The 23,638-nt window shown below is 40.5% G+C and overlaps 1 protein-coding gene across 3 annotated transcripts; it reads right to left on the bottom strand.

Moving 5' to 3' along the window:
• Positions 1-1,562: 1,562 nt before the first annotated feature.
• Positions 1,563-22,477, bottom strand: PTER (phosphotriesterase related). Of its 3 annotated transcripts, none has more exons than XM_033060440.2 (6): positions 22,404-22,427; positions 20,477-20,585; positions 11,333-11,804; positions 9,192-9,457; positions 5,637-5,777; positions 1,563-2,353 (listed from the first exon to the last, which is right to left on the bottom strand). In XM_033060440.2, exons 3-6 carry the CDS (start codon positions 11,762-11,764, stop codon positions 2,143-2,145), a joined length of 1,050 nt encoding a protein of 349 aa, XP_032916331.1. In that variant the 5' UTR covers positions 11,765-11,804; positions 20,477-20,585; positions 22,404-22,427; the 3' UTR covers positions 1,563-2,142. The 3 variants fall into 3 exon arrangements, with proteins under 3 accessions (XP_032916331.1, XP_032916321.1, XP_032916312.1); XM_033060430.2 differs by lacking the exon at positions 22,404-22,427 and adding an exon at positions 21,091-21,274; XM_033060421.2 differs by lacking the exon at positions 20,477-20,585 and having other exon boundaries at positions 22,404-22,477.
• Between the last annotated feature and the right edge of the window lie 1,161 nt (positions 22,478-23,638).

A 23,638-nucleotide genomic window follows, 5' to 3' on the forward strand; every position in this document is an offset into this window, starting at 1 on the left:
ACCGGTTTGTGGTAAGGCGTGCCTATGAGATGGACACAGAGAAGCATATTACCAAAAATGATAAAACATATGCAAAGAAAGAAGCAGATATTTACATGCAAAAAAAAAAGTGTGTATTAAAACCTATTTTTCTCATTCATATAGATAGAGATATAGATATATAAAGTTTCAAAGAAGCTTAATCCATATAGAGGATTAATTGCTTGGAGAATTAAATTAAACACAGATATATAGTTATAAAAATGCTTTAAAGTCGGTCATAGAAGTAATGTCCACAGAATTTTTTATTCATAAAATGGATCTATTATTTGTTTTGGTTTCGGGAGGCCATTTCTCTCAGATTAAAACTTCCAGATTTCATTCTAAACCTAAATTTCAGCAAGATTATTAAATTTCTTTAGCACAGTCTGTTACATTATTTATTTTTAACCTTTTGGCAAAATCAAGGTAACATTTCTATAAATCATTAGAGTATCAGAGGCTACTCCTAGCTTGCTATTTAATATACTCTGTCACAAACAACCTTGTCTAATGTATTAAGGGTACAAACTTAGATTTATCTGCACTAAAATTTCCAAAGTGTCTGCCACTCTGACAAAAAAGCTCTCCCATGCTGGCTACTCAGCAAAAGTCTGACACAGATTTTTCACATCTCCCTAAAAATCTCGTTTGAATGAATGAACCTTTTCTTAAACAGAACATGTTACTCCTTCTGTTTTGAGTTGTCCAATTCAAAACAAATGCTGAGTGAGCCCAGGCTGACTGAGAGGATCGCCAGGCAAACTCATCCAGGGTTTACAAGGGGACATCATGCTGCCAGCTGCTTGTGTATTATCTCACCAGACGGTTCATGCTTTTACCTTATGACAAAGTGCCAGCCTCTATCTGTACATTGCAGTGGTTACTCCTGCTTAATTCCTATGAGGCAATTATTTTAATAACAGATGTGTACCTAACTTGTCTGTCCGCTCCACTGTTGCTGTTGCTGGCCAGTGCACTCCCAGGCAGTGTCGCTAGAAATTCCCTATGTAGTGTCCAACAGTGCTGCACCTAGAGCTAGAGATCATTCACAACCAGCAGTATGCACTTACTACAGTGTTTATTGGTAAAGCTCAATACTATGAGACATACATGGCCAAATTTGAAGGGGCTTCTGAAACCAGGCTACCACTGCTATTGGATAAGACCATTTTTTGGATAAATCACCTGCCCTGGTTAAAGTTAGACAAGAGCAAAGAACACACTTCATGTGAAAACCACATATAAGGCAAAAATTTCTTCCTTTTTCATCATATCTTGATATACTGATTTGTAAAGACTTATATCACAACCTTTGTTATAACTATTACAACTCATTAAAACTGTATTATGTAATATATCTTGAGTGCTGGTGTTGCATCCTTACAAAAAGAAGCTGGTATGTGTCCAGTTTTACATGATTGCTGTGAGACTCCCAGTTCATGACAGAAAACTAATGCAATTAGAAAAATACATCTGTAATAATTCTGCACACAGTTTAAGAGGTGATCAAAATCCTTTATTCAAAAATATATTTTTCCATGTATTTTTTACATTTTCAGTTACAATTAAGTAAATTGTTAATCTAGAAAGAAACATTATCTTTTTAGATTTATTTGAGATTCCTCTTGCCTTCTCTGGTCTATGGAAACTAATTAAAACTTCCAGGCTTTACATTAAGTATTACCTGAAGAATATGAGGATAATGAGAAGATTGACAGTATTACAAGGATTAAAATCAGTCACTGGAGATAGGAAATTTAACTGAAAACCATAATTTCCTTCCAAGTCCAAGTGACGCATCTTTAAAAGTGGTTTGGAGGTAACATTCAGTAACAGTATTAGAATATACTTTTGAAACAATTATTTTAAAATTTCAGTTGAAAAGATTCTGTAGGTAGGCTCATATTCAGTAAATCATTAATTAGCAAACATTCAGAAGGGAAAAACTGTAGAAACAGTACACAATTTTGATGCTCTAATTAAAAAGAAAAGTTATAATCAGTTTATTTGCATGTACTTAATAATTTTCAGGTTTTTGGAAATTTTTTTTTAATGACTGCTCTACCAAAATCTGAATTTTATCAAGCTTCCTTATAAATCATGTATATTTATTCATTATTCCTACTTAAAAGTCAGCCACTGCTTTGGATTTGCTAGGAGTATTTTATCAATTTTATCTTGGGATATGCCTCTAATTAGCATTTTAGGAACTATATTTTTTAAGATATGTGAATATCCATGACCTCCATATTTCATCAACCTGTTCTTGGTGTGCACATCATGAGCCATCAGAATTCTATCTTCATAGCCTTCATCAATCAGCATACGAATCCTGCAAAAGTTAGAAGCGTTCCTGTCAGCGAAAGTTCTCACTGCAACAGCACAGAACCCACCAGGATTTACACTTCTTACATTACAGAAATACTGGACTTTCTTATAACAGAAAATACTTAGGTGCTCAGAGGATATTCTCCTTACATTTACCTGCAAAGAAAATGCATTTTTTTATTGCATGAAAAATGCCCCACCTCTGAAAACACCACACACATCAAAATGGAGAAGTAAAACTCTTTCCTTTTGGCACATGACTTTGCATTTCCAGACCCATTAAGTCCACAGAGGAATTCAAGAACTTCAGCATCACCACGCATGGGACACAGGTTTTATATAAATAAGTAAATAATAATTTTCTACATAAATTCCTTCTTAGCAGGTTACTTCTTGCTGCTGTCACAAAGCTGGTCCCATTACATTTGCTAAGGACCAGACACAGTGTGTGTGACAGGTCTTTAAAGGAGCCTGCCTTGGTTACATAAATACTTTCATATCTTTGGTTGAATCCCATTTAGCAAAGCAGGTTAATAAAAACTTGAAGTTGCCAGTATCATACTCCATACAGACAGTTATCATCAAAACACATTTCAAAGATGTTCATTAAAGAAGCTAAGTAAGACTGGCATGGCACAGCACTAGCACATGCCAGGAAATATGAGGCATTAATTAATATGGCAGTGCAGCTAAACAACCCTGGCAAAATGACAAGTCAAACTGGAAAAAGAAATAATCCTTCTATCACACCCTTGTAGCAGGACTGCTACAAGTCCTTCTGTTCTATGTTTCATTGAGGTAGCCTTAGTCCCTTGATCAGTTCATTTTTTAGCATTTATATCATATGGATATCTACACTGCTGTATTGAATGACTGTTAAGTTTCTCAGTAAGCTTCCACTTAGTTTGACAGAGGATTACAGAATTGAAGTGGCAGAATTGATAGACCAGCCCTGGAAAGTGCTCATTCCTCATTAAGGCGTCCAGTTTCATCACTTGCCAGCACTGAGAAATTCGAATCCTTACCTTCCTGACAATGCTTCGATCAGCAAGAAGACAAAAAACTAGCCTTACAAGTACCCACACTGTATCTGAAAGCCCTTAGTGACAGTTTTTATCACAAGTAGTTACAAGAAGATACATGTAGCAGAATCTAAGCAGCATGGACAGCGGAAAGAAGGCAAAGAGAATAGAATTTGGTAAAAAGTTATTGTTCTTCAAAAACCCACCATACATTGTGCCATACAGTGCATAACACTACATAAACCATAGTCTTACACTACCACAACAATCTCCTCCAGCCTAGAATACAGAGAGACCACAAGCCAACAAGAAAGTAAGAGTAATGACACTGGGGGGGACTAAGATTTTGCTGACCAAACATATTATTAGAATCACCCCCTCTAATACTGGACTAATTTCACGGGTTTGGGAGGCATATAATCCTTTCCATTCTGTAACCATTGCTCCTTTTTGCTCATTCCTCTATATTTAGTTAGTACCTGCTTCTGACTCCAAACTGCCCCAAAACAAAAGCCAGAGTTTTGCTTGCACTGGCAGTAGACTGCAGCCAAACTGCTGAAGTACACAGACAGCTAAACTGTGTCAAGTAGGTACATTCTGAGTACAGAAGTTTGTGTTTTGAACAGAAAAGATGTGAACAAGTATTTTCCATTCCATTTTCATTTAGAGGTCCATTTGATTTCTACCGCTGTGGTACTGTCTGACAAAACAAAACCTTAAGGAATTGCCCCAGCCATCCTTATTCCACAGTGGGTACATCGATATAACTGAAATACACATACACTGTGCAAAGAGAAGACAAACCTTTCATTTTTTCTTCTTATGAACAGCCTGCTGCAAGAAATACTCAGAAACTAGAGAGTTTTAGAAGAGACAACGATGGCTGAGCAAGTATCATGGATGGAATGAAAACTCTGCCACGGTTGAACACGCACTTGTTAACCAAGGCCTAGTCCAATAGCCCCTCTATATATTCCCCAGTGCTTCTGTAGATGCTGACTTTCCATGGCCCAGGAGAGGGCAGGAGGCACAGCAGAGAAAGTAACTTGACTCATTCCAAATGCGAAAACTGGATTCCTTGCAACAGTTTAAAATACTGAGTGCAAGACTGAGAGCACTGTTAAGAGAGAAACAATTTCTAGTGTGAAAAGCAGCAACAAATGCTTGGGAGGGTGGAAAAATAACCACAGCACCCTCTTAGGAGAGAACAGTTTGAAAATAGATTAGTTTCAAGATTAATCTGACAATGAGGGGGAGGAAAGCTATGTCTGAGATGTAAGGGAAAGCTAGAAGTTACTTCATTAGTGACCAGCAATCATAAAATCTTTCTCATCAAGGACAGTGAAGTAACTGTCTGTGACTCTGGAAGGAAAAAAGACACAGACAGGATGGCAACCCACCCCTCAGAACACCTGCCACTTAACTGCTCACACACACTGTGGACAACCAGCATGGCAGCATCACACCTCCAGATGGAGTGGGAGAGTGAGGTGTCCATTCCCAGCTGATCCTACCTTCTCTCAGACAGTTTCTGTACAGAATGTATCTCCTTGGCAAAACTTTGTGTTAGCACAGCACAACAGATTTGCTGTGCAGCTGAGCTGAGACTGCAGGTGCTGATGAGAAGCAGAGAAGAGGTATCCTGCCAGTGGGGCCAATATTTTCACATTGTGATTGAGTGTGAGGAAAATGAGAGTTCTGAGGAGACAGGAATCACATTCTTCAAAACAGAGAAAGGGCAAAAGGACATGGGGAGGAAAGATGATAAAATGCTTGGAAGAAAAAAGGCAGTTTTTCAGAATGGAAGCACAAATCCATCCAAAACAACCAATGAGTTTTGCTGGGTTAGCAAACCAGTGAGGAGATATAACAGGCTCAGGTGATGTTCAGTAACAGCACTAAGTATCCAATACTATGTTTCAAACTGAAGTACTTAATCCTAAATTAAATGCAGTATTTCCAGCCTTCTCCTTTTTTCAGACCACACAAATTCGACCAGATCAGCATGGAATTAGGGCAGAGAATGAAATCTTCTCAAGTAACTTCCAACAACACTATGAGTCTACATCCTCCTCTCAGACAGAAGAAATGATACATGCCACTCTAATGGTGTGACAGCAGCAGGGGAAAATGGCATTACCTCAGTATGAGAGAAGACAATTTTGAACAACAAGCAGAATCACTCTGTGATGTCTTAAAACAAGTACCAATAATATTTTTTTATCAATAGCCATGCTATAGCTAGAACTGCACAGGAGCAGATACCTTGCAATTCTTTCGTTGTCGTTCGGCATGTCAATATCTGGATGGAACTGGTAATGAAGGAATTCTGTACCAAACAGGTCATACTCTAAGTAACATCCAAGTTTAGCAAATTCAAGAAGTTTCTTTTTATCAAATATGGTCCTGCAGAACATATACAACACAGAGTCAGCACTGTAACAGGACTAAAACATCTTATGGTATGAGGACAGGTATTTTGTGACCTCCTACTTGCAAGGAAAAAACCAAATAATCTAAGATTTAATTCTAAAAAAACCCATCTGAAAAACAAGACTCCTGTTTGACACATGCAACTTAAGATGATACACAGCATTGTCCTTCTTACATTCATTTGGGATTTCATGCATTAAAAAACCAAAACAAAACCAACTCTTTCCCCATGAAATAATGAAAACCTCTATGACAATCTTTAAACAGAAACAGGAAAGTTACTTACTTTTGAAATCATTAACCCTCTCAACTGACAACCTAACAAGGAAGGACATTTAAGGAGGAGGTTAATTCATAGTGATACTAAAAAAAAACCCAAAAAAGACAATGGATTACTTACACAAGACAGATTTACCTTCCCAAAAGGGTTACAGGACACAGCTTCATCCAGGGCTTGTTTCATCCATCACACACTGGTAATACACAACTTTGTCTTTAGTTTCTATTCTGTACAGTGATGTCTCTAGATTGCCATTAGAACAGCAATATATCACTGTTTGCACTGGGATCTGGCCAGAACGCCTTAAGGAAACGCTCTCACCAAAATACATAATGGCACTGTGAGTATCTGGGACATGGGCTTTGCAGCAGATTTGAAAAGTGAAGGAACAAAGCTTCTAACACCTTTCACTCATTTTGAAAAGAACAGCAACGGAAATAAGAGCTCTCTGGAATATTTTGGGTTTTCTTTGAACCATTTTTACCAAATGTATAAGCTGCCCAAAGAAAAACAGAAAACACTCAAATGATACAATTTTATCTTTAGAGTTACCACACTTTTTTTTAAAGAAGAAACCAAATTTCCACAAGAGCAATACAGTTAACCAAAAAGGCAATAGTTGGTTGGGGAAGTTTTTGTTATTGCAGATATTGATGTCACCAAGCAGTTTTACCTTACACAATTACATCACAGTCTGTTGCTATGGAAACGTCTGATGTCACAATTTCAATATTATGACTTAACAACAGATCAAGTAGGAGGAACAGATGGGTTGAGAGAGAGAAAATCCATGTTCAAACAAGCCTGCCATCAGCAGGAGTGTAAGACTTGCCAACTGTAATTAATAAAAAATGTTATTTTAAAATAAATGTTACAGTTTCCAGAGACTGAACATTTATCACCAAATGAGTTTTCAAAGTGCAGAGCAAAAGAACAGATTATTTTAGATCCAGTCCTGCTTGGTTTACAGGGAGACAATCACCAAGAGTGTCCAATCCAGTGCAGGTGGCAAAACCACCCAACAATCTATTTCAAAATCACAGCCAGAACAGTTTCTTTTGAAAACTATTGTTAGTGTCAAGATTTTGGGTGTTCTACCCCAATGAAGAGCCAGAGAACTTAGTTTCTTCAGCCACTGGGTCCCACTGTGAGCCACAGGGATGTAACATCAGCAGTTCCCAGTTCAAATTGCTGATCCCTGAGCTGGAATTGGGTGTTTGAGGAACACCATCCCTGAACAGCCCTCATGGAGCTCATGGAAAAGGAGGTGGGACATGGTGAAGCACCTTGTAATTTGGATCTCAGCCATAAATACCACAGGGACAGACACCAAACCATTAGGATGCCCCAAATTCATAATAGTTGTTGTGTCTTCTAACAAAGGCTACTCAAGTGAGTTTCATCACGACGTTGATCTCCTTTTATAACCTTAACCCCTAAAAAATGGCTAAAGCCAAAGCTCAATAGCTTTTGCTTCCAGCCTTTTAGTACACTGTAGTTTCACTAGGATACCTGCTATCTTTTGTTCTAAGGTGCTACATTGCAAGACATGGTAGCTAGCATTTTAGTTTTATCATTTAATTGTAAATCCACTGAAAACTACCATTCTGTCTATGCAAAATGCAGACATGAAATACGGAGCTATGTACAAATTTATCTCACATTTAAGGGACTGGGATGCTCCCACGTGGATTTTTCTTACTGGAGAAGACTTAAAATGTTAAATGCACATTGCAAAGTCAAACTTCACAGTAGTTTATGTTACAGCAAGTGCCAACCTGAATGTGTGAAAGTAATGATAGAAAGAGATAAAAGGAAATGTCATATTGTGCATCAGCGGCTGTTATTGAAATACACCTCTGTTTTCCTACTTAATTGCTTAATTTCCATCAGTTAATTACTTAATTCAATAATTTACAACAGTGTATAAGAGGCAAAAAGCCATAATTGCATGTTTATGTTGCATAAAAATGGCTACATAAGTTCTGATATCTGCATCTTGCTCTGTCCTCTTTCACGAAAAGATTTAAGTCATCAATTCTTCCTCAAAAAGGGGTGGAAAATACAGCTATAGATACAGTGGAATGCAGTTAAACACAAAAAGAGGGTAATTTATAAATATTCAAATATAATTTCATGGCATTAATTTTATGCTCCTAAAATCCTCAAGTAAAACAAGGAGCTCTGTGTGAATGACAAACACCTGTAGCTCGATTTGCAAGTTCTTAGAGCCTGTAATCAAGAGAAATTTGGAGCACAGTGCTGTTGCTTGTATTACATTCACACTGAGGGCAAACAATCCAATTGCTGAGAATCATATGACCGAAATAGTCTCCATTATTCAGCAACTGGCCAAACTAATCAATGCTTGGACATACTCCAGCTCACCATGAGCAACACAAGGTCATATAAAAGTGATTTGGTAAGAGAGGCTGTATTTCTAAGCTGGAGACAGAAAAGCATCCCAATTTCTCTCCATGCTTCATTTGGAGCTCCTGGTTTTTGTTCTTGAGGAAACGAAAAGTTAACTATCTGGTCCGTGCTGTGAACTATCCAAAAACCAACTTTTTTTTTTTTTTTTTTTTTTTTTAAGCAGTATTTCCTCTGTCTAGTGGGAGAACATTAAAAATCTGCTTTTTGCTTTGATCCAGACTCCAGCCAAATCAAGAAAATCTCCATTAGCTTCTGTGAGATGTTGGCAAGGCCATTAAGAGTGATCCAGTTTTCAAAAACAGTGGAAGCTCAGCAACTTCCAGCTCACTTTAGTGAGAGCTGCTCAGTGTCCAATGCTTTGTAAATACAGGGATTTATGCAGGGATACAAATTCATGGAATTCCCATTTTTAAAATGTGGCTATGGTTATTTCTAATCCCTCTGCCAGGCTTTCAAAAACAGCATTTAAAATACCAAAATCTTTTATCAATGTGAATCTAAAAGCTGATCTTGACTGAAGTGCTGGAGGCAAATCAAGCTCTATATAAGCACTTATTTTTAAGTCAGTAAACTTGAGGATAACACTCCATGTCAACTTTTCCCAGTGTAGCTCAGCAAAAATCCCAGTGAGTTGTGGCAACTCTGCAGGAAGCACAGCAGAATAGTCTCCTTACCTGTCGAGGTGAGACATGACTGTCTTTGAAGCATCAGCCCCAGCTTCCTGCAGAATGCGCAGAATCTGGAAAGGGGAGTCACTGTTCCTGCCAGGATGGATGATAACAGGGCACCCAAGCTGGGCCTGAGCCTGTGCTGTTGCCTGAAGCACTCTGTGCTCACTCGGAGTCAAAGGCCAGGAGCAACCTATTTCTCCCACCACACCACACTTGATATTAGTCCCATCTGCTCCTTTGAGTACCTCATCAACAATAATCTCTGTCAGCTAGAGAACAGGAAAATGAAATTTTTGGTTACTATTACTATTTGTGTTAAGTAGCATCAAATTTGGCCTATGGACACTGGGCTAGTTATACTCCCACGGTCTTTCTGAACTTCTTTAATTAACAGCTGGGTGTGTGAAAACACTGTAGTCAAAATCTGGTTTCTGTCAACTAAAGTTATGCTAGCCATTCAGTAAGACCAAAATAAACACAGAAGCAAATCAATTTAACAGTATCCAGTCACACATTTGTCCAGGTTTGCCAAGAAAGCTGGTCTACATGTAATTTGAACTCTGATTTAGGCAGACATTAAGTTTTCTTTAAAAAAAAAAAAAAAGTTAGTTTATTCCAAAACCTTTGCTTTGCACTCCTGAATTGGCCCCAGACACAATTCAATGTAATTTTTGCAAAACAAGAGATCAGAGAATAAGGAAACCTTGTCATTCAGATGGGGAAGGGAGAAACTCTGGCAATCATCCTGAAGAGACAACTTTAAGGCAAAACCTGCTTATGGGAATGCCAATGTGAAACAACAGGAGTTCTGCTGACTTCAGAGCTACAAAAACAAAGCTCATTTGACAAGTTTACAGGATCAAAATTACAGTAATTTCACAACTATAAGGCGCACCCTTTTGACTAAAATTTTGGTCCGAACCTGGAAGTGCGCCTTATAGTCTGGTGCGCCTTATATGATCTACAAAGTTGCGAAATTTGCTGACTCCCGGGGGGTGCACCTTATAGTCCTGAAATTACTGTAGCCTGCTTTAGATCATGCACAGCGAAAAACCATCAGAATATCTTAATAAAACTAGTTTGTTATAAAAGCTTTAGTTCTTATTTTCCAGAATAGGCCATGTATCTTAAGCATACATTCAGAATTGAGAGCACAAAATGGCCCTGATGATGGCCTACCTTCTAAGCGTGGAGTACTGGAAATCTGTGGGTCTCCATCAGTCCATCAAACACAGAACAGAAATCTTTGCCTTGAGAAATCTATTTGTGTCTATGCTATTTGTATCCATTTGTCTTTCAAGCAATGGAAGAACATTTAGGAAAAGCAGTGCTCTTGTATAAAGTTTGGGCCAGTTTGGGTCCAGTTTTGTTGGCAGCACTGCTCAAGTTTTGACCATTGATTTTTAAAATTAATTTGACCCTTTCGTAAAATGTGACAGATTTAAAAAAAAAAATTGTCAGCTCTATTCATACACATTCACATCCTCCTACCTTGGAGAGTTCCATTCCCTCTTCTCCTCATCATCACATTTTCTTAATAAAAGATGAATTTTTATTGTTACAGGAATACCTGGGGACCTCAGTGATTATTAACACATTGCCTCAGTCACTGTACAAACAGGCTGATGTAGACTATGCCCTGAAAAGCCTGGACAAATGATAGAGAAGAGAACTATAATACAAAGCCTGAGCAGAGCAGTGATTTACAATTGTCCTACAATTGTACATATAGCAATTATTTATGTCTTTTACAAGAATGCTGGGTAAACTCATTGGGAAGCAATTAGCCAGAAAAAGAGACAAAAGAGGTAGCAAGGATAAATGCCCCCCTTAAAAAATGGTATAAAACTCAAGATAGCTGGTGATGTACCAAATGTCCACACATGAAATATTTTCCTTTTACTGTTGCATTATAACAAATCCCACAGAGAAAACGGAGCTTAAGAACTGGAAATTCTGACAGATAACCCAAGCACATGAAAGTAGTGCTGCTCCAGCTATTACAAACAAGCAGTAATGCTGTTCCCGTTTATAGCGCTGAGCACCTCTGTATTTCATCTAATTCACTGGAACTTCTCTTCAACTTTGGCTTAGCCAAGGATAACTCATAGGACAGAGGCACTGAAGGAATGGTTAAGACTTACCTGCTCCACTGTCATAGCCTGTGTTTGAGAAGAATGAGTGGAATCCACATAAAACCCAGCACCAGCAATAATATGAACTCCAGTTTCTTCAGCTAGTTTCTTCAAAGTATTCACATCCCGGGCAATTCCTGTAGTTGTGTTCTCCACTATGGTCCCACCACCTGCTGCTTTAAAATGCAGCAGCTCCTCCCTCACAGCATCTGTTTCCTGATACAAAAGAAGGTTTTCTTTATGGCTGTAAGGATTTTGCTTAATCCAAAACAAGTTCTTCATCTCAATGGGTCCATTAGACAAAGGCTCTTGGCCTGGAGAAGGTGGACAAAAGCAGCTGCTGTAGTTCATAGTCAAGTGTTCATGAGTCAATGTGTAGCCAAGACAGTCTGGCTCCACAGGGCCCAAGACAGTCTGCACTTTTCCACTCAAGGAAGGCATTTTTCTTTAACAAAGGGGAAAAAAAAGATCCTAAAGGAATCTGGGAAGGAAGAAGAAAGGAAACAAAAACATTTCAGAAAGAGCAGCGTTTTCTCAGGCAATTTCTGAAATCCCTCCTCCCTCTGGCACATGTACCTACACTCTGTGTGTATTCACTGGGATGTTTCCAAGAGCTGCTCACAGCAGGGTGGTCAATATGAAAAACAAGGAATTTATTTTACTCAACTGTGCTTGTATCAGTACTCCAGCAACATAAATACATCACATTCCAGTACATGGAAATTGTCATCATTTATTGTGCTGCAGTCAGCATCACATTAAGATAAATGTTTCCTATTTAATAAAACCACTGTATGTTCATTTAGGATTCTTTGCTCTTCAGCAGCTGTCAAATTTTGTCAGCTTCAGCCACCAGATGAACACACTTGGCACCAAGGCTGAATATTCCTTACTGGTATGTTCAGTATATTTATCTGTGGCCTCCAAAACTCAGTGTCCCACTCACATGCTGAGGAAGCTGTGTTTGGGCACCTTGTCTGCCCCTCTCTGTGGAATGCAGGGGTGGGGGTGATAACCTGCACCTCTGGCTTCAGCAGGGCTCAGGTTCTCCTACCAGCTGCATTCTGGAGGTCTGGAACAGCCAGGACCACTCCTCTAAGGCTGACAACAGCTGCCAAAGATACAGCACGGCCCACAAACAGCGATGGAGAAGCCAAAGTGCTTCAGTGGGAAAATATTTAAGAACAGTTAAGAACAGTAGAACAGACCTTAATCTAAAAATTTATATGTGGTTCGGCATCTCAGACACTTTTTAATTAATCTTTAACTTCAATGAAACAATGTTACTTCCCAAAACCTCAAACAAGCCATGACAAACACTGAGGCTACAGTCTGCAGTTGGTTCATGTCAAAGGCCCTGTGCCAGTTTGGCCTAACTCACCACCAGCTAGAATTAACTGCAGCTCTCCCCAGTGGTATTTTTGGTTTTTTCCCTTTGGGGAGTGGGGGTAGTCCTGACTAACCAGTTCATGTTAGATCTTCTAGATGCTAGTCACAAAAGCTTGAGGATATATAGTTAAAATCCCTAGTCAACCAAAATCATCAGTTATGAAACAAAATACATGTTTAATCATGTCCAGAGGAAAGGACTAACTAGAGCATGCATTATTGATTAAAGAGAGAGGTCTTTCCCATTTCTGCATCCCTTTTAGTGAATAATGTCATAAACATGGGTTTGTTACTGGTAAAGCCCTCAGAGGACATTTCCCTTTTAACTGCTAAAGTTAATCTACCAGGATGACAGAAAAACTGAAATCTGAAGGGCACTGAACTCTACATATCAAAGGGCACAGGAACATCAAGATTTCTTTGGGGATACTTTGATCTCATGAGAAGCAGTCACTGTCAGAGCACCAATGCACAGAAGTGACTCAGCCGCTGGAAAAGCCAGCTATTGCCTGCCCAATGGTCTATCATGCTGGTGATCATTGTAATATGAAGAGTTGGCCATCCATAAAAAAGAGAAATTACTGACTTACTATGTTTATTTGCTGTGTGTAAAAGCAGACCTAGGAAGAACTATTCTTTTAGGAATTTTGTTCCTGAACTAGCATGTTAACTTGTTTGAGAAAGCAGAAGAATAATTGCTTTCATAGAACAGACTGCTGGCTGATTAATACGATGATTTATTTTTCTTCCAAACAAATTAACAAGTGCATGATTTCAGAAAATATTATTCTTGAGCAAATAATTAAAAGCAAAATACCTGTCTTAGTCAGAAACTGCTCCTAGCTGCAATTCAATTAAGCAGTCATTAATTCCATCCTTGAAGAAGGCTGGTGCTCTATCTAGAACAACCCACTATTTCGGAGAAAGTTCAATGATCTGAGTCATTCTAATATGCACAGCAAAGCAACTGACATAATTCAAAGCAATACCTTTGCTTTATTTTTTTGCCCCCCACCCCCCTTTTTTTTAATCTTAAATATCTACATTCTGGCATTCAGTAAAACCCTGACAGCACAGAGTGGTAACTACATTGGATTTGCACTTCTCTTTCCCCATGTTCACTGACAATTTTCCAATCCGTTTATTAAGTTAGCAAACTGAACCTATATACAATTAAATATACAAATATTTAATTTCTTTTGATAAAGCTTGACACAAATCAATTACCAGTTCCTGTGCCAGGTTTCTCTTGTAGCAGACACTAACCTGTTGATTTTTAAACTCTAGATTTCAGATTACAGCTCACATACAGAATTTACAGAACCTTTAGACTGAGGCCAAGGATTTTTATAAATATAACCATCACAAAAAATCAAAACCTACACAAACAGCACTTCAAGTAGGCCCAATTTCATCTTCATAAAAATATATTAATATTAATGCCTGCTCTTGCTTACTAACACGGTTTTAGAAATCCACCACTCTTAATAAAAGAACTATAAAAAATAAAGACAGTCAACAACTTATGACTGGAATAATTTTTTAAACCACTGTCCTGGTATCTTTCCTACTGTTATTCACATAAAGAGCCTGCCCTGATTATGCTATGATACATGGTTCATAATTAGATTTACTTGATGGAACCAGAATTAGGTGTTTTTTGTAAACAGATTTCAGGTGCAAATAGTTTTCAAATGGAATAAGGATTCCTACTTAATTTAAGCATGTACATGTTACTAAAGGAATCACTGTTTGTGTGGTTTTCTTATGATTTGCATGCTGTGTTTTACACAGAACTTTCTTTCAAAAATGTTTCTTCTTTCATACACCAAGGACTGCATTCATATCACCTCATTCAGCCATTTAAACAATATATGTCTACTACAGAACAACCATCTAGACCATTTTTGCAGTGGAGATGGAAGGAAATATCTATAGGCAACTCATCCAGCTTATTTTGAATGCCTGTAGAAGGTCAGGACAAGTCACTTTCTGCAGTGTTACCCTCCTTCCATGGACTAAGGAGCAAGCCAAGAAACAATCCAGGACAAGAAAAATATATTTCAGATGGCTCCGTATAGGATATGTGAATTTTATTTCCTCAATCTTAACCCAGTCTGAGGAGATGGGAAAATGTGCTGATTCCTGTAATAGATGATAAATAGGTAGTTTCATATCTGGCAATAACAGCTACTTTGGTTTTGAAAATTACGAATTTATGTGGTGGTATTACCAAGGAGCTCCTGCACAGACCAAGACTTCTCAGCTCTGAGTGCCATATAAAGAGATAAATAAATTATATTTATTTCTGAAAATTACAAATTCAGACTAAAAAATGAGAAAATTGCTTTAAGATATAACCAAAACCTGTATTATTTCACAAAAGCCATGAAACAATACCTTATCATTTTTGCAATAAACTCTGGGCAAATCTTATACCCACCAACTGTATAGTCCATAAAATACAACTCTCACCACTGGCCAACTATCAAATCCTGGTGAAATAAATATTTTTCCTAGAGGTATTGTTAAGAGAAAAGAGACTTGCTACTAAGGTCATGGTGCTGCATTCGTGGCTCTGGTAAAAACTCCACCGAGTTCAATAGATGTTTTGCCTGAATACTGATGACAAGATTTATGTTTCCGCTTTTCCCATCTGAAACGTGCGCTTCAGTCATCGTGTCATTTTAACGGCCTTGTAATGGGAAGTCCCCCTAGGTTTGGATTAGTTGCTTCCTACAGTAATCTCATATTGCTGAAACATTATAATCACATAAACACAGTTTCCATATGCTAATTCTGCATTTGTTTTGATTCGGTAAGCACATTTTAATGGCATTAGCACAGATTCTCTGTAGACCGGTGTGAGAATCACTTCATTGTGGTTACATTACAATGTGAGATTAGAGCAACATTAAATCCACATTGCTGTGACATAAAATTTACAAAAAAAAAGGCAGAAAGAATGGCTCAATGGGTATTAACAGTATCGAGAAAAAGTTAAATACAGCTGCTGTTTAGAAACAAGGGCTGCCCTGGCTGCATCAAGAGCATTTCAAGTGTGTCTTTCCTTTATAACCACACAGCCCTGGAAAATGTGATATAGCACAGGCTCATTATATGTTTACAGATGGAGGAAATGTTTTGAGTACTCAATCCTAGTCTGAGCAACCCCTACAGAGCATGGAAAAGCCACTAATTAGAAATATGTGACACGTCTGTAGGAAATTACTATTAGTTAGTCTATGCTGTGTTATCTCATCGTTCCCCACATGTAAACATTTTGTGACAAGAGTAAAAGTTAGTAAGACAAAGGAAGAGGAGAGGCAGAGGGTAAGAGAACATGTGTAGACTATGTCAGGAAGAATTTTAAAAATTAACTTATTTTCCTCTTCCCTCATATTTCTGCTAACCCTGTAGAGGTTTACAGAAAGGAAGGAACTCAATTCTGCCTGCACAGCTCTTCCTGTTCCCCACCAGACAAGCAAGATTTCTAACCTTTCCAGTGGCTGGATGTCAGATCTACTTTACCTTCTTCAAAAATATATTAATGAATGTTAATTCAGTGCAAACATCCCTGAAACCCAGCACTCCCTCAGACACAGATTTCAGTAAGCATGGCTTTTTTTGCTCATGAATGTTGTCAGGGAAGCATAGCTACAGGGGCTGTGGAGCTGAGCTTGCCACAGCTGGGTGGCTGAGTGCAGCAGGAGGACAGAACTGGCATTTGCTCCAGGACAGATACAAACTCACTCAACATTTAGTCCAGCAACTTCCTGTGCACCAGCCACTGTAAAGGTGTCCAAGACCCATGGCACTGTACTCCTACACAAGCACTCTCACACCATCACTAGTTTGTGTTACATGAGATAACAACCCATCTTATATTGCTTTTGATTTATTCTGCCCAAGAAACAGAATTTGAAAATTAGTAGAAGTACTGCAAAGATTGAAGTTTCTGGCAAACTCCTGTCTCTTCTGTACAAATTGAAGGTATGCTGCTCTGAAGGTGACTGATTATTTTCATTTAAAGTCATAAATATTCTTCTCTGTCTTCAGAATTGACACTGTTCAGAAGTAGTGTTGGTCTTTTTCCTCTCCCAAAATGGAGCTAAGTGGGCATCATGATTTGCTGAACTTCAAGCTGACTCAAGGCTTTGTATGCTAAGGAACGATGTCACATGGGAGATTTTTCATGCCTTGAATAAAACTCTTATGAGAGAGGAAGGGAACACTTAGGATGCCTCTCTCCCACACAAAATCCTGCCTAACCCCCCCGGAGAATATGCTGCAGCTCTTCCCTTTGTGGGGCACCTGCACTTTCACAACTTTGGGTGGCTCTGTCTTCATGCAGCATGCATACAAACCTCATCATTTCAGATGTGTAAGCACTTGACTGAGTAGAAATTGGCCAACAAACTCAAAGCCTAGGGAACTCTTGGGGGGATTATTTAAAAAGCACCATCTACTCTACCTTGCCACATTTTTTCATGAAACATGCTATTTTGGAAATACTCAGAAGAGTGGGTTAATGTTGTGGCCTTCAGTAACCTACCTCTGGTCCCCAAACCATTCAGAAACACACTTCCTTGAAGTATGCTTCAAGAAAATGCTAAATATTGCTTTTCACTAAACTTTCTATAAATGGTTTTACACTACAAAAAACCTTTACACTACAGAAGTGAGAAGGAATACTAAAAGTAAGACTTTATATAAAGTTACAGTATGTGCTATGAAAAAGAATTAGGAGAGTTTTAGCCAAGCCTTATATAATCTAACTACGATAGAGAGAAGTCCCAACAAAATATGCAGGTACACACACTCCACAGCAGCTACATTGCTTGAGTAGCACTGTCAATGTTCTACAATCTAAAAGCAAAGTCACATCAATTTTAAGAGAAATATAAACACCAGCAGACATATAGGAAAGGCCAATATATCGAGCCCCTGCCCTCAGAACCTCTGAAAAACACACTCAGATAAGGAGCTGGGTAAGCGAGAAGTTTTTAAATGTTCACCTGAAAGGAAAGAGAAAATTCTTACAGCATCTTCCCTCTGTGGCTCAGCTCATGGCAGACAGACCTTCCAGCTTTTCATGGTTTGAAGGTCATGTTCTAGCTCAAGCCAGGCTTTAAGCCAGGCATATCCAAATCAAGATTGCTTCCTTACAGTTGAACTGCCACACCAGGACAAGCGCAGTGTCTTGTACCAGTCCTGTAGGGTGGAGAAGCCTTGGGGACCAAAGCAAGCAGTGTGATTTGCCCCAGGAAGCACTGTCCAAGTCACTTCGTATACAGAACTTTGCCCAAGTTTTTACCAATTTGGTTAAAGTTTAGCTGTTGTGACCAGAATAGTCAGACTTTTATTTTACCTTATTTCTGTGCAGATAACAGTCTCAACATCTAGGCTTCTCTGAGCAAAGTCACATTGAAGTTTCTCTTCCTCAGAGAGATCTGAGACCAGCATACCCTTAAGTGTTTTTTCATTAACATCTCTTTAGAAGAACTTCAGGGGATTTTACATTTTGGGTAGCTTCCAAAATTACTCCTGATAAAAGGTCAGATAAAAATTCTCCTCCAGGGTCAAACATTACATTAATTATATTTTACATGCACACATAGTGTTTTTAGGCCAAAAATCAGAACTGAAGTCACATTATGCTATATGCAAATACGGGCTAAGTCCTGCATGCTGATACATACATTCATATTCTTAAGACTTAATGGACTCACATTTGCTTCTTGAGGGTTCTGGGGCACAAGCACATACCCTCTTTCTTGCTAAGACAACAAGATGTACGGAAAAAAGTTTCCTTTTCAGGAATGCATATCCAGCCTTCATTCCCTCTATATTTCAACTTTGAAACAAGCATACATCTAACTCCACTCTTTGCTGTTATTCTCATTGACTTTCACTGGCCTTCTCTCTACTTAAGGTAGCATACACATATTTTCATATGAGCTTAAACATCTTAGTAAGCATGCTGGGTACAGTCCTACAGAGCCACACCCAATCACTCTATGATCTTTACATGCAGAAATGCACCACACAAATCTAAACAATGGATGAGTGACATGCATTACTACCTCTTCATCAAGACGGAACATTACCATCTAGAAAAATTCAGATGAATGAAACCCAGTGTCAGCTTTACCTCAGAGCACATCAGTCACTGATCCATAGTAAAGCCATGCACGGTGGAAAAGAGCATGGGGATTGGGTTTAGTGTCTCATTCAATATCACAGACTGCAGCAACTGCAATAAGCAGAGGCTTCCAGAAAACCACCTTCTTTACTAGGGAGTGATGAGCTTAGATGCACAGAACTAAATTCAATGTCCCACTACTGCAAACAACTGTATCACAAAATTTGCAGCCAATCTGAAAACTTAATGGGAAAAAATACCCTGAGAAAACCTTTGGACTGTGACTGTCCTCTGTGACTGTGTCAGGAAATGGAAGCTCTATGTCCTTCTCGAGGTCCACATCTCTATAAAGAAAGGAACCCACACAAAAAAAGTTAATGGAAGTCAAGGGAAAGCTCAAAGCTGATGGCTGTTGCTCAAGGAATATATTTTACCTCAGAGACTGCCTTTACAGTCTGCATGCTTGGTCAGTGGTCCACCTCTTGCTTATACAACTTCTGTTGTTTCTAAGCTCTTACCCCCACCTGGGTACAACAATGGAATTCTAGGAACAACCAACACACAAGCTGACAAAATTGTCAGGTCTCCCACATATCCTATTTCTTTTCCAGGTGTTATGAATCTTCAGTCTTAACCAGAACTGGACACAGAACCCTGCCACTGTTTTGCTTTTTTGCATTACAGAATTTCTGAAAGATACAAACTCAGTAATTTTGTCCTGGAAACTATTACCCGTTTTTCAAAAAATGCTGGCTACCCAGTCTAAAGTGAATAACAAAGAACAAAGTCCTACAATAAAGCTTACAGAACACCAGAGTTCAAGCATGAAAACCAGTTGAAGATTTCCAGACCTATCTGAAAAACTACCCATCTGCCAAAAGGTACATAAACACAGTAAAAAAAGAGGTTCATTCCTTTCATTTGATCCCTAATCCTCACTGTAGTGACTCTGGACAGGGCAAAGACAACTGTGGGATAAAAACAATTCTCCTTTTACACTTTGAGGAAAGAGGTGAGATCCCAGAAGAGCAAGAAAAGGGAGTAGTTCAGCAGGTAACACACCATTCTTTGATCCAACCTCCTCCAGAGAAGTTACTTCAAGAAAAACCCCGTGGCTCGGCTACACAAAAGTAGGGCTTCAGGATATCTTTGAGAAGAGTGATTCTACACTTCTGAAATCCAAGTAAAAAACTGTGATTTGCTTAAAGCTGTCATCTAAGAGATGGTGGTGGTGGTGTTTCTTCTAACTTCCTTTTTATCTGCGTAGTTAAGTACTTGTGAAACATATCCCAGCTATTGTCAGGATAGCCAATTTTTACCAATATACACATTACTATCTGACCAAAGACATGGCCACTGCTTAGAAAATTCTGAGGAAGCTTTTTAATTTGTGACCAGAACAATGACTTTGAAGCAGAAAACCTACTCCACCATTTTTGAGATGTAATTTCTTCTTAGAACTAAAGGGATGGGATACTCCCCTTCCCTTCCAATACAGCTGGCAATCCAATTTCTCAGAAACGTAAAAAATGTAAAAGAATTCAAAACTGTTCTGAATCAAACCAGAGACTTGAACCTTAGGTTTCCACAGTCTAGATGGATCTCTAATTCCCTCTTACCAGACAGGTGGCCAGTCTGATGCAAGCAGAAGCCTCACTGTTTTCAGGAACCTTAAGAAGTCTTGGTATCATCTGACTAAAAAATTGAATTTGTTCAGTGTTTCAAGTCCTGAAAGATGGGAAAAACATTTTAGGTCTACATCAAGTGAAATAAGAAAAAAAATTCACAGAATGTTCAGAGGCATAGTCCTTTAATAAACACAGAACTCACTGGTGCCATATGCTTCACTATATACTGATTTTTATGTGTGAGAAGCAAGCTGATGGCTCCCTAACCACAGAGGGAAGATGTGACACTTGTTCCTGCTGCACCATGCACTAATTTAATAAGTTAGCACTGGTCACCTACATGAAATATAATTAAGCATCTGAATGCCATTGTTGCCACCTTTGATTATAACTATGAAAATGAATGTGATGATGGTGACAGGATGGCAAATATTATGTATGTTAACTTCCAAAACATAAGAGGCATTCATAATAATAAATGACACTTATGTAGTCTTTCATACAACAACCCCAAAGTACCTGACAAAATGATACAAAACTACTTATTAGAAGCATTGCTTCACCCATCACTGAAACACAGCCCCCAGCAGAAAGAAGGCAACAACCTTTAAGCACTACAGAACACATTATGACTGAAGATGTTGAATATTGTATCCAGTATAAAGCAGAAGGGAATTCCAGACAAGTAAAAACAAAATTTCCCAAAAGTAAGTGACCTCCAGCTAAAAATTTGTTTCATTCAAGAACTGTCACAAGCCTCTAGTGTACAGAAGATACCACCCTTAACAACAGAGACCTGAAAAAAAAAAAAAAGAATCATGTTTACAGGTATCTCAGAGATCATACATTCTACTACTTGCTAGGCTCCTCAGAGTTCCTCACCACACAGGCAACAGGATCTGTGTGCTTCAACTTAAGACCAAACTAACCACAACACAAGACCTGCTTCAGAGGGGCTGCCAAAACCCAAGGCCACCGCCCAGCAGTGGATTTTCCACCGTTCTGAAGCACATTTGGCAGGGGGAGCTGAACCTCCCCGGCTCACATTCGGCCTCCCTTCTGCAGCTTCCCGAGCCAGTGCCAGAGGAGCAAGGAACCTGTCCCAACAGGGATCTGGGGACAGGCAGCAAGCCCCAGGCCACGGGAACACGCACGGTGCAGGAATTCCAACAGGCACACGGGCAAGTCTGGAGCTCTGCTGTTGAGCCTTGACAAGCTTAAGCAACCCTGGAAGCATCTTGCACAGGGCTGCTGGTGCTTCCAGATGGAGAGGCAGCTGAAGGCAGGCTCTGAAGGTCCCAGTTTTGGATTGAGGCATTTGTTCCTTCACAGAGACACCCTCGGGAACTGACGGGCGAGGAGTACTAGAGAGGATGTAGTTCCAATATTTAACTTGTTACGGCTGTACAAATATTAAATACCAGCACTAATAATAGCAGCGTAGCCGCACTCACACAGTGAAGCCGCCTGAGCTCGGGGCTTACTCTGTGGGTAACTATCATCCGGTGCTGTAAAGCGCTTTTGCAGAGAGGAGCTGCTCGTCCCCTCACGCTCCAGACGTGCCTCGAGGAGCCCTGCCCGACCCAGCTCCCTGTCCCGGCCATGCCAGCCCCTCGCCCCGCGGGCCGGGCCCGGCACAGCCCTGACCCGCGGCCCGAGCCCGGCACAGCCCTGACCCTACAGCCCTGCGCTCCCCGCCCGCCCCAGCGCCGAGCACCGCCAGCCGCCTCCCGCTGTCCCGCCTCGGGCCTTCCCGGGCCAGCAGCGGAGCGAGCGAAAGCCGCTCTCGCCCCCCAACTCGGGCGAAGTTTCCCGGCCCGGGCGCCCTGTGGGGCCGAGGGCAGCAAGGGCGCGCCCGGCCCGGCTGCGGGAGGTGGCGGAGCGGCCCTGCCGGCGCCCCCCAGACCGCGCCGCTCACCGCGCGGGCCGGACCCTCCGCCGGCTGCACCGCACCCCGCAGGGCCCCGGCTGGCACCGAGCCGCGACCGCCCCGAGCGGGGCGGGACTTCCCGGGGACGGGAGCGAGTGGCGGAGCAGGCTGGGGGTGGCGGGTCCTGGGGAGCTCGGGGTGCCGGGCGGGAGAGCGGAGCGGTGTCCCTGTGCCTCCCTGCGGGGACCCGCTCCGCCCGCTGCCCGGCCCCAGGAATTCCCCCGCGGAGCGAGGGGCGGCCGTGCTTTGTGTCAGTCTTGGCTCCCAGTGCGAATGAGAGTCGGTGGCTGTGAGCATCCTGCCTGTCCTTGTGCGTACCCCCAGTTTACACGGGGAGGAGGCTGCAATCCACTGAGTCATTTTGGGGAGGCGCGGAGGGGTGGGAGTTCGCGCTGAGTGCTTGGGCTTGCAAGAGGCAGTATTTTCTAATCTGCCCTTCAGTGCAAATAGGAAGGTTTGAAGAGGCACTTCCACGTGTCTTCACACAGGATGGCAGTGACTGGTTCTGGAAGAGAGTGCAGGTCCAGAGTATGAAATGAAAACACAACTAACGCCAACTTAGAATCATAGAATAATTTAGGTTGCAAAAGACTACCAAGATCATCGAGTCCAACCTTTGACTGTACACCACCGTGTCAACCAAATCTTGGCACGAAGTGCTATGCCACATTACTGGGCCGTTTCATTCCAATGCTTTTTAACCCTTTCAGTAAAGAATTTTTTCTGATGAAGAATTCCCCTTCAGAATCCATCACCGAGGGTCTAAAAAGTGTCTTATTTACCTAAGGCTCACAGCATCCAGTGTGCTACTATTCCATTCTGTGGAAGGGTGAACATGCTGGCAACATGACTAGCAAAGGCACAGGGGACAGAACTCCTCTAGCCCTGACACATAGCCAAAGCTGAAGCAAAGTCACCCAATGAATTGTGGAGACATGTAACCTGAAGTCAGGAAAAGGACCTCAAACTTTTCTGGAGAAGGACTTACTCTTTTCATTGCTGCCTGTTCTACTTTGACTCTTCCTTGTTCCCATTTGTAACAGGCTGGGGCCAGCACTGCCGCATGATACCTACAAATGGATTCTTGTGTGCCTGCCTTTAATTTGGCCTGGGGGAGGTGGATCCCAGCTTTTATTCAGATCTCAGATATTCCTGTGATGCAGAAAGTGAGTGGGCAAGACTGGGAGTGAAAGGCAATGCACACTGATGCATGGGCCGTTTAT

The sequence above is a fragment of the Catharus ustulatus genome, chromosome 1 (assembly GCF_009819885.2).
Source record: "Catharus ustulatus isolate bCatUst1 chromosome 1, bCatUst1.pri.v2, whole genome shotgun sequence".
NCBI classification, from domain to species: domain Eukaryota; kingdom Metazoa; phylum Chordata; class Aves; order Passeriformes; family Turdidae; genus Catharus; species Catharus ustulatus.

What these genes read in the sequence shown, in the direction of transcription:
- PTER (XM_033060421.2), bottom strand. Translation starts at nt 11,764, where the DNA reads ATGCCTTCCTTGAGTGGAAAAGTGCAGACTGTCTTGGGCCCTGTGGAG. An exon ending in AGGCTATGACAGTGGAGCAG is followed by an intron (nt 9,458 to 11,332) that starts GTAAGTCTTAAC and finishes CCTGTTCTCTAG; the next exon opens with CTGACAGAGATTATTGTTGA. An exon ending in GACAACGAAAGAATTGCAAG is followed by an intron (nt 2,354 to 5,636) that starts GTATCTGCTCCT and finishes TAACTTTTGCAG; the next exon opens with GATTCGTATGCTGATTGATG.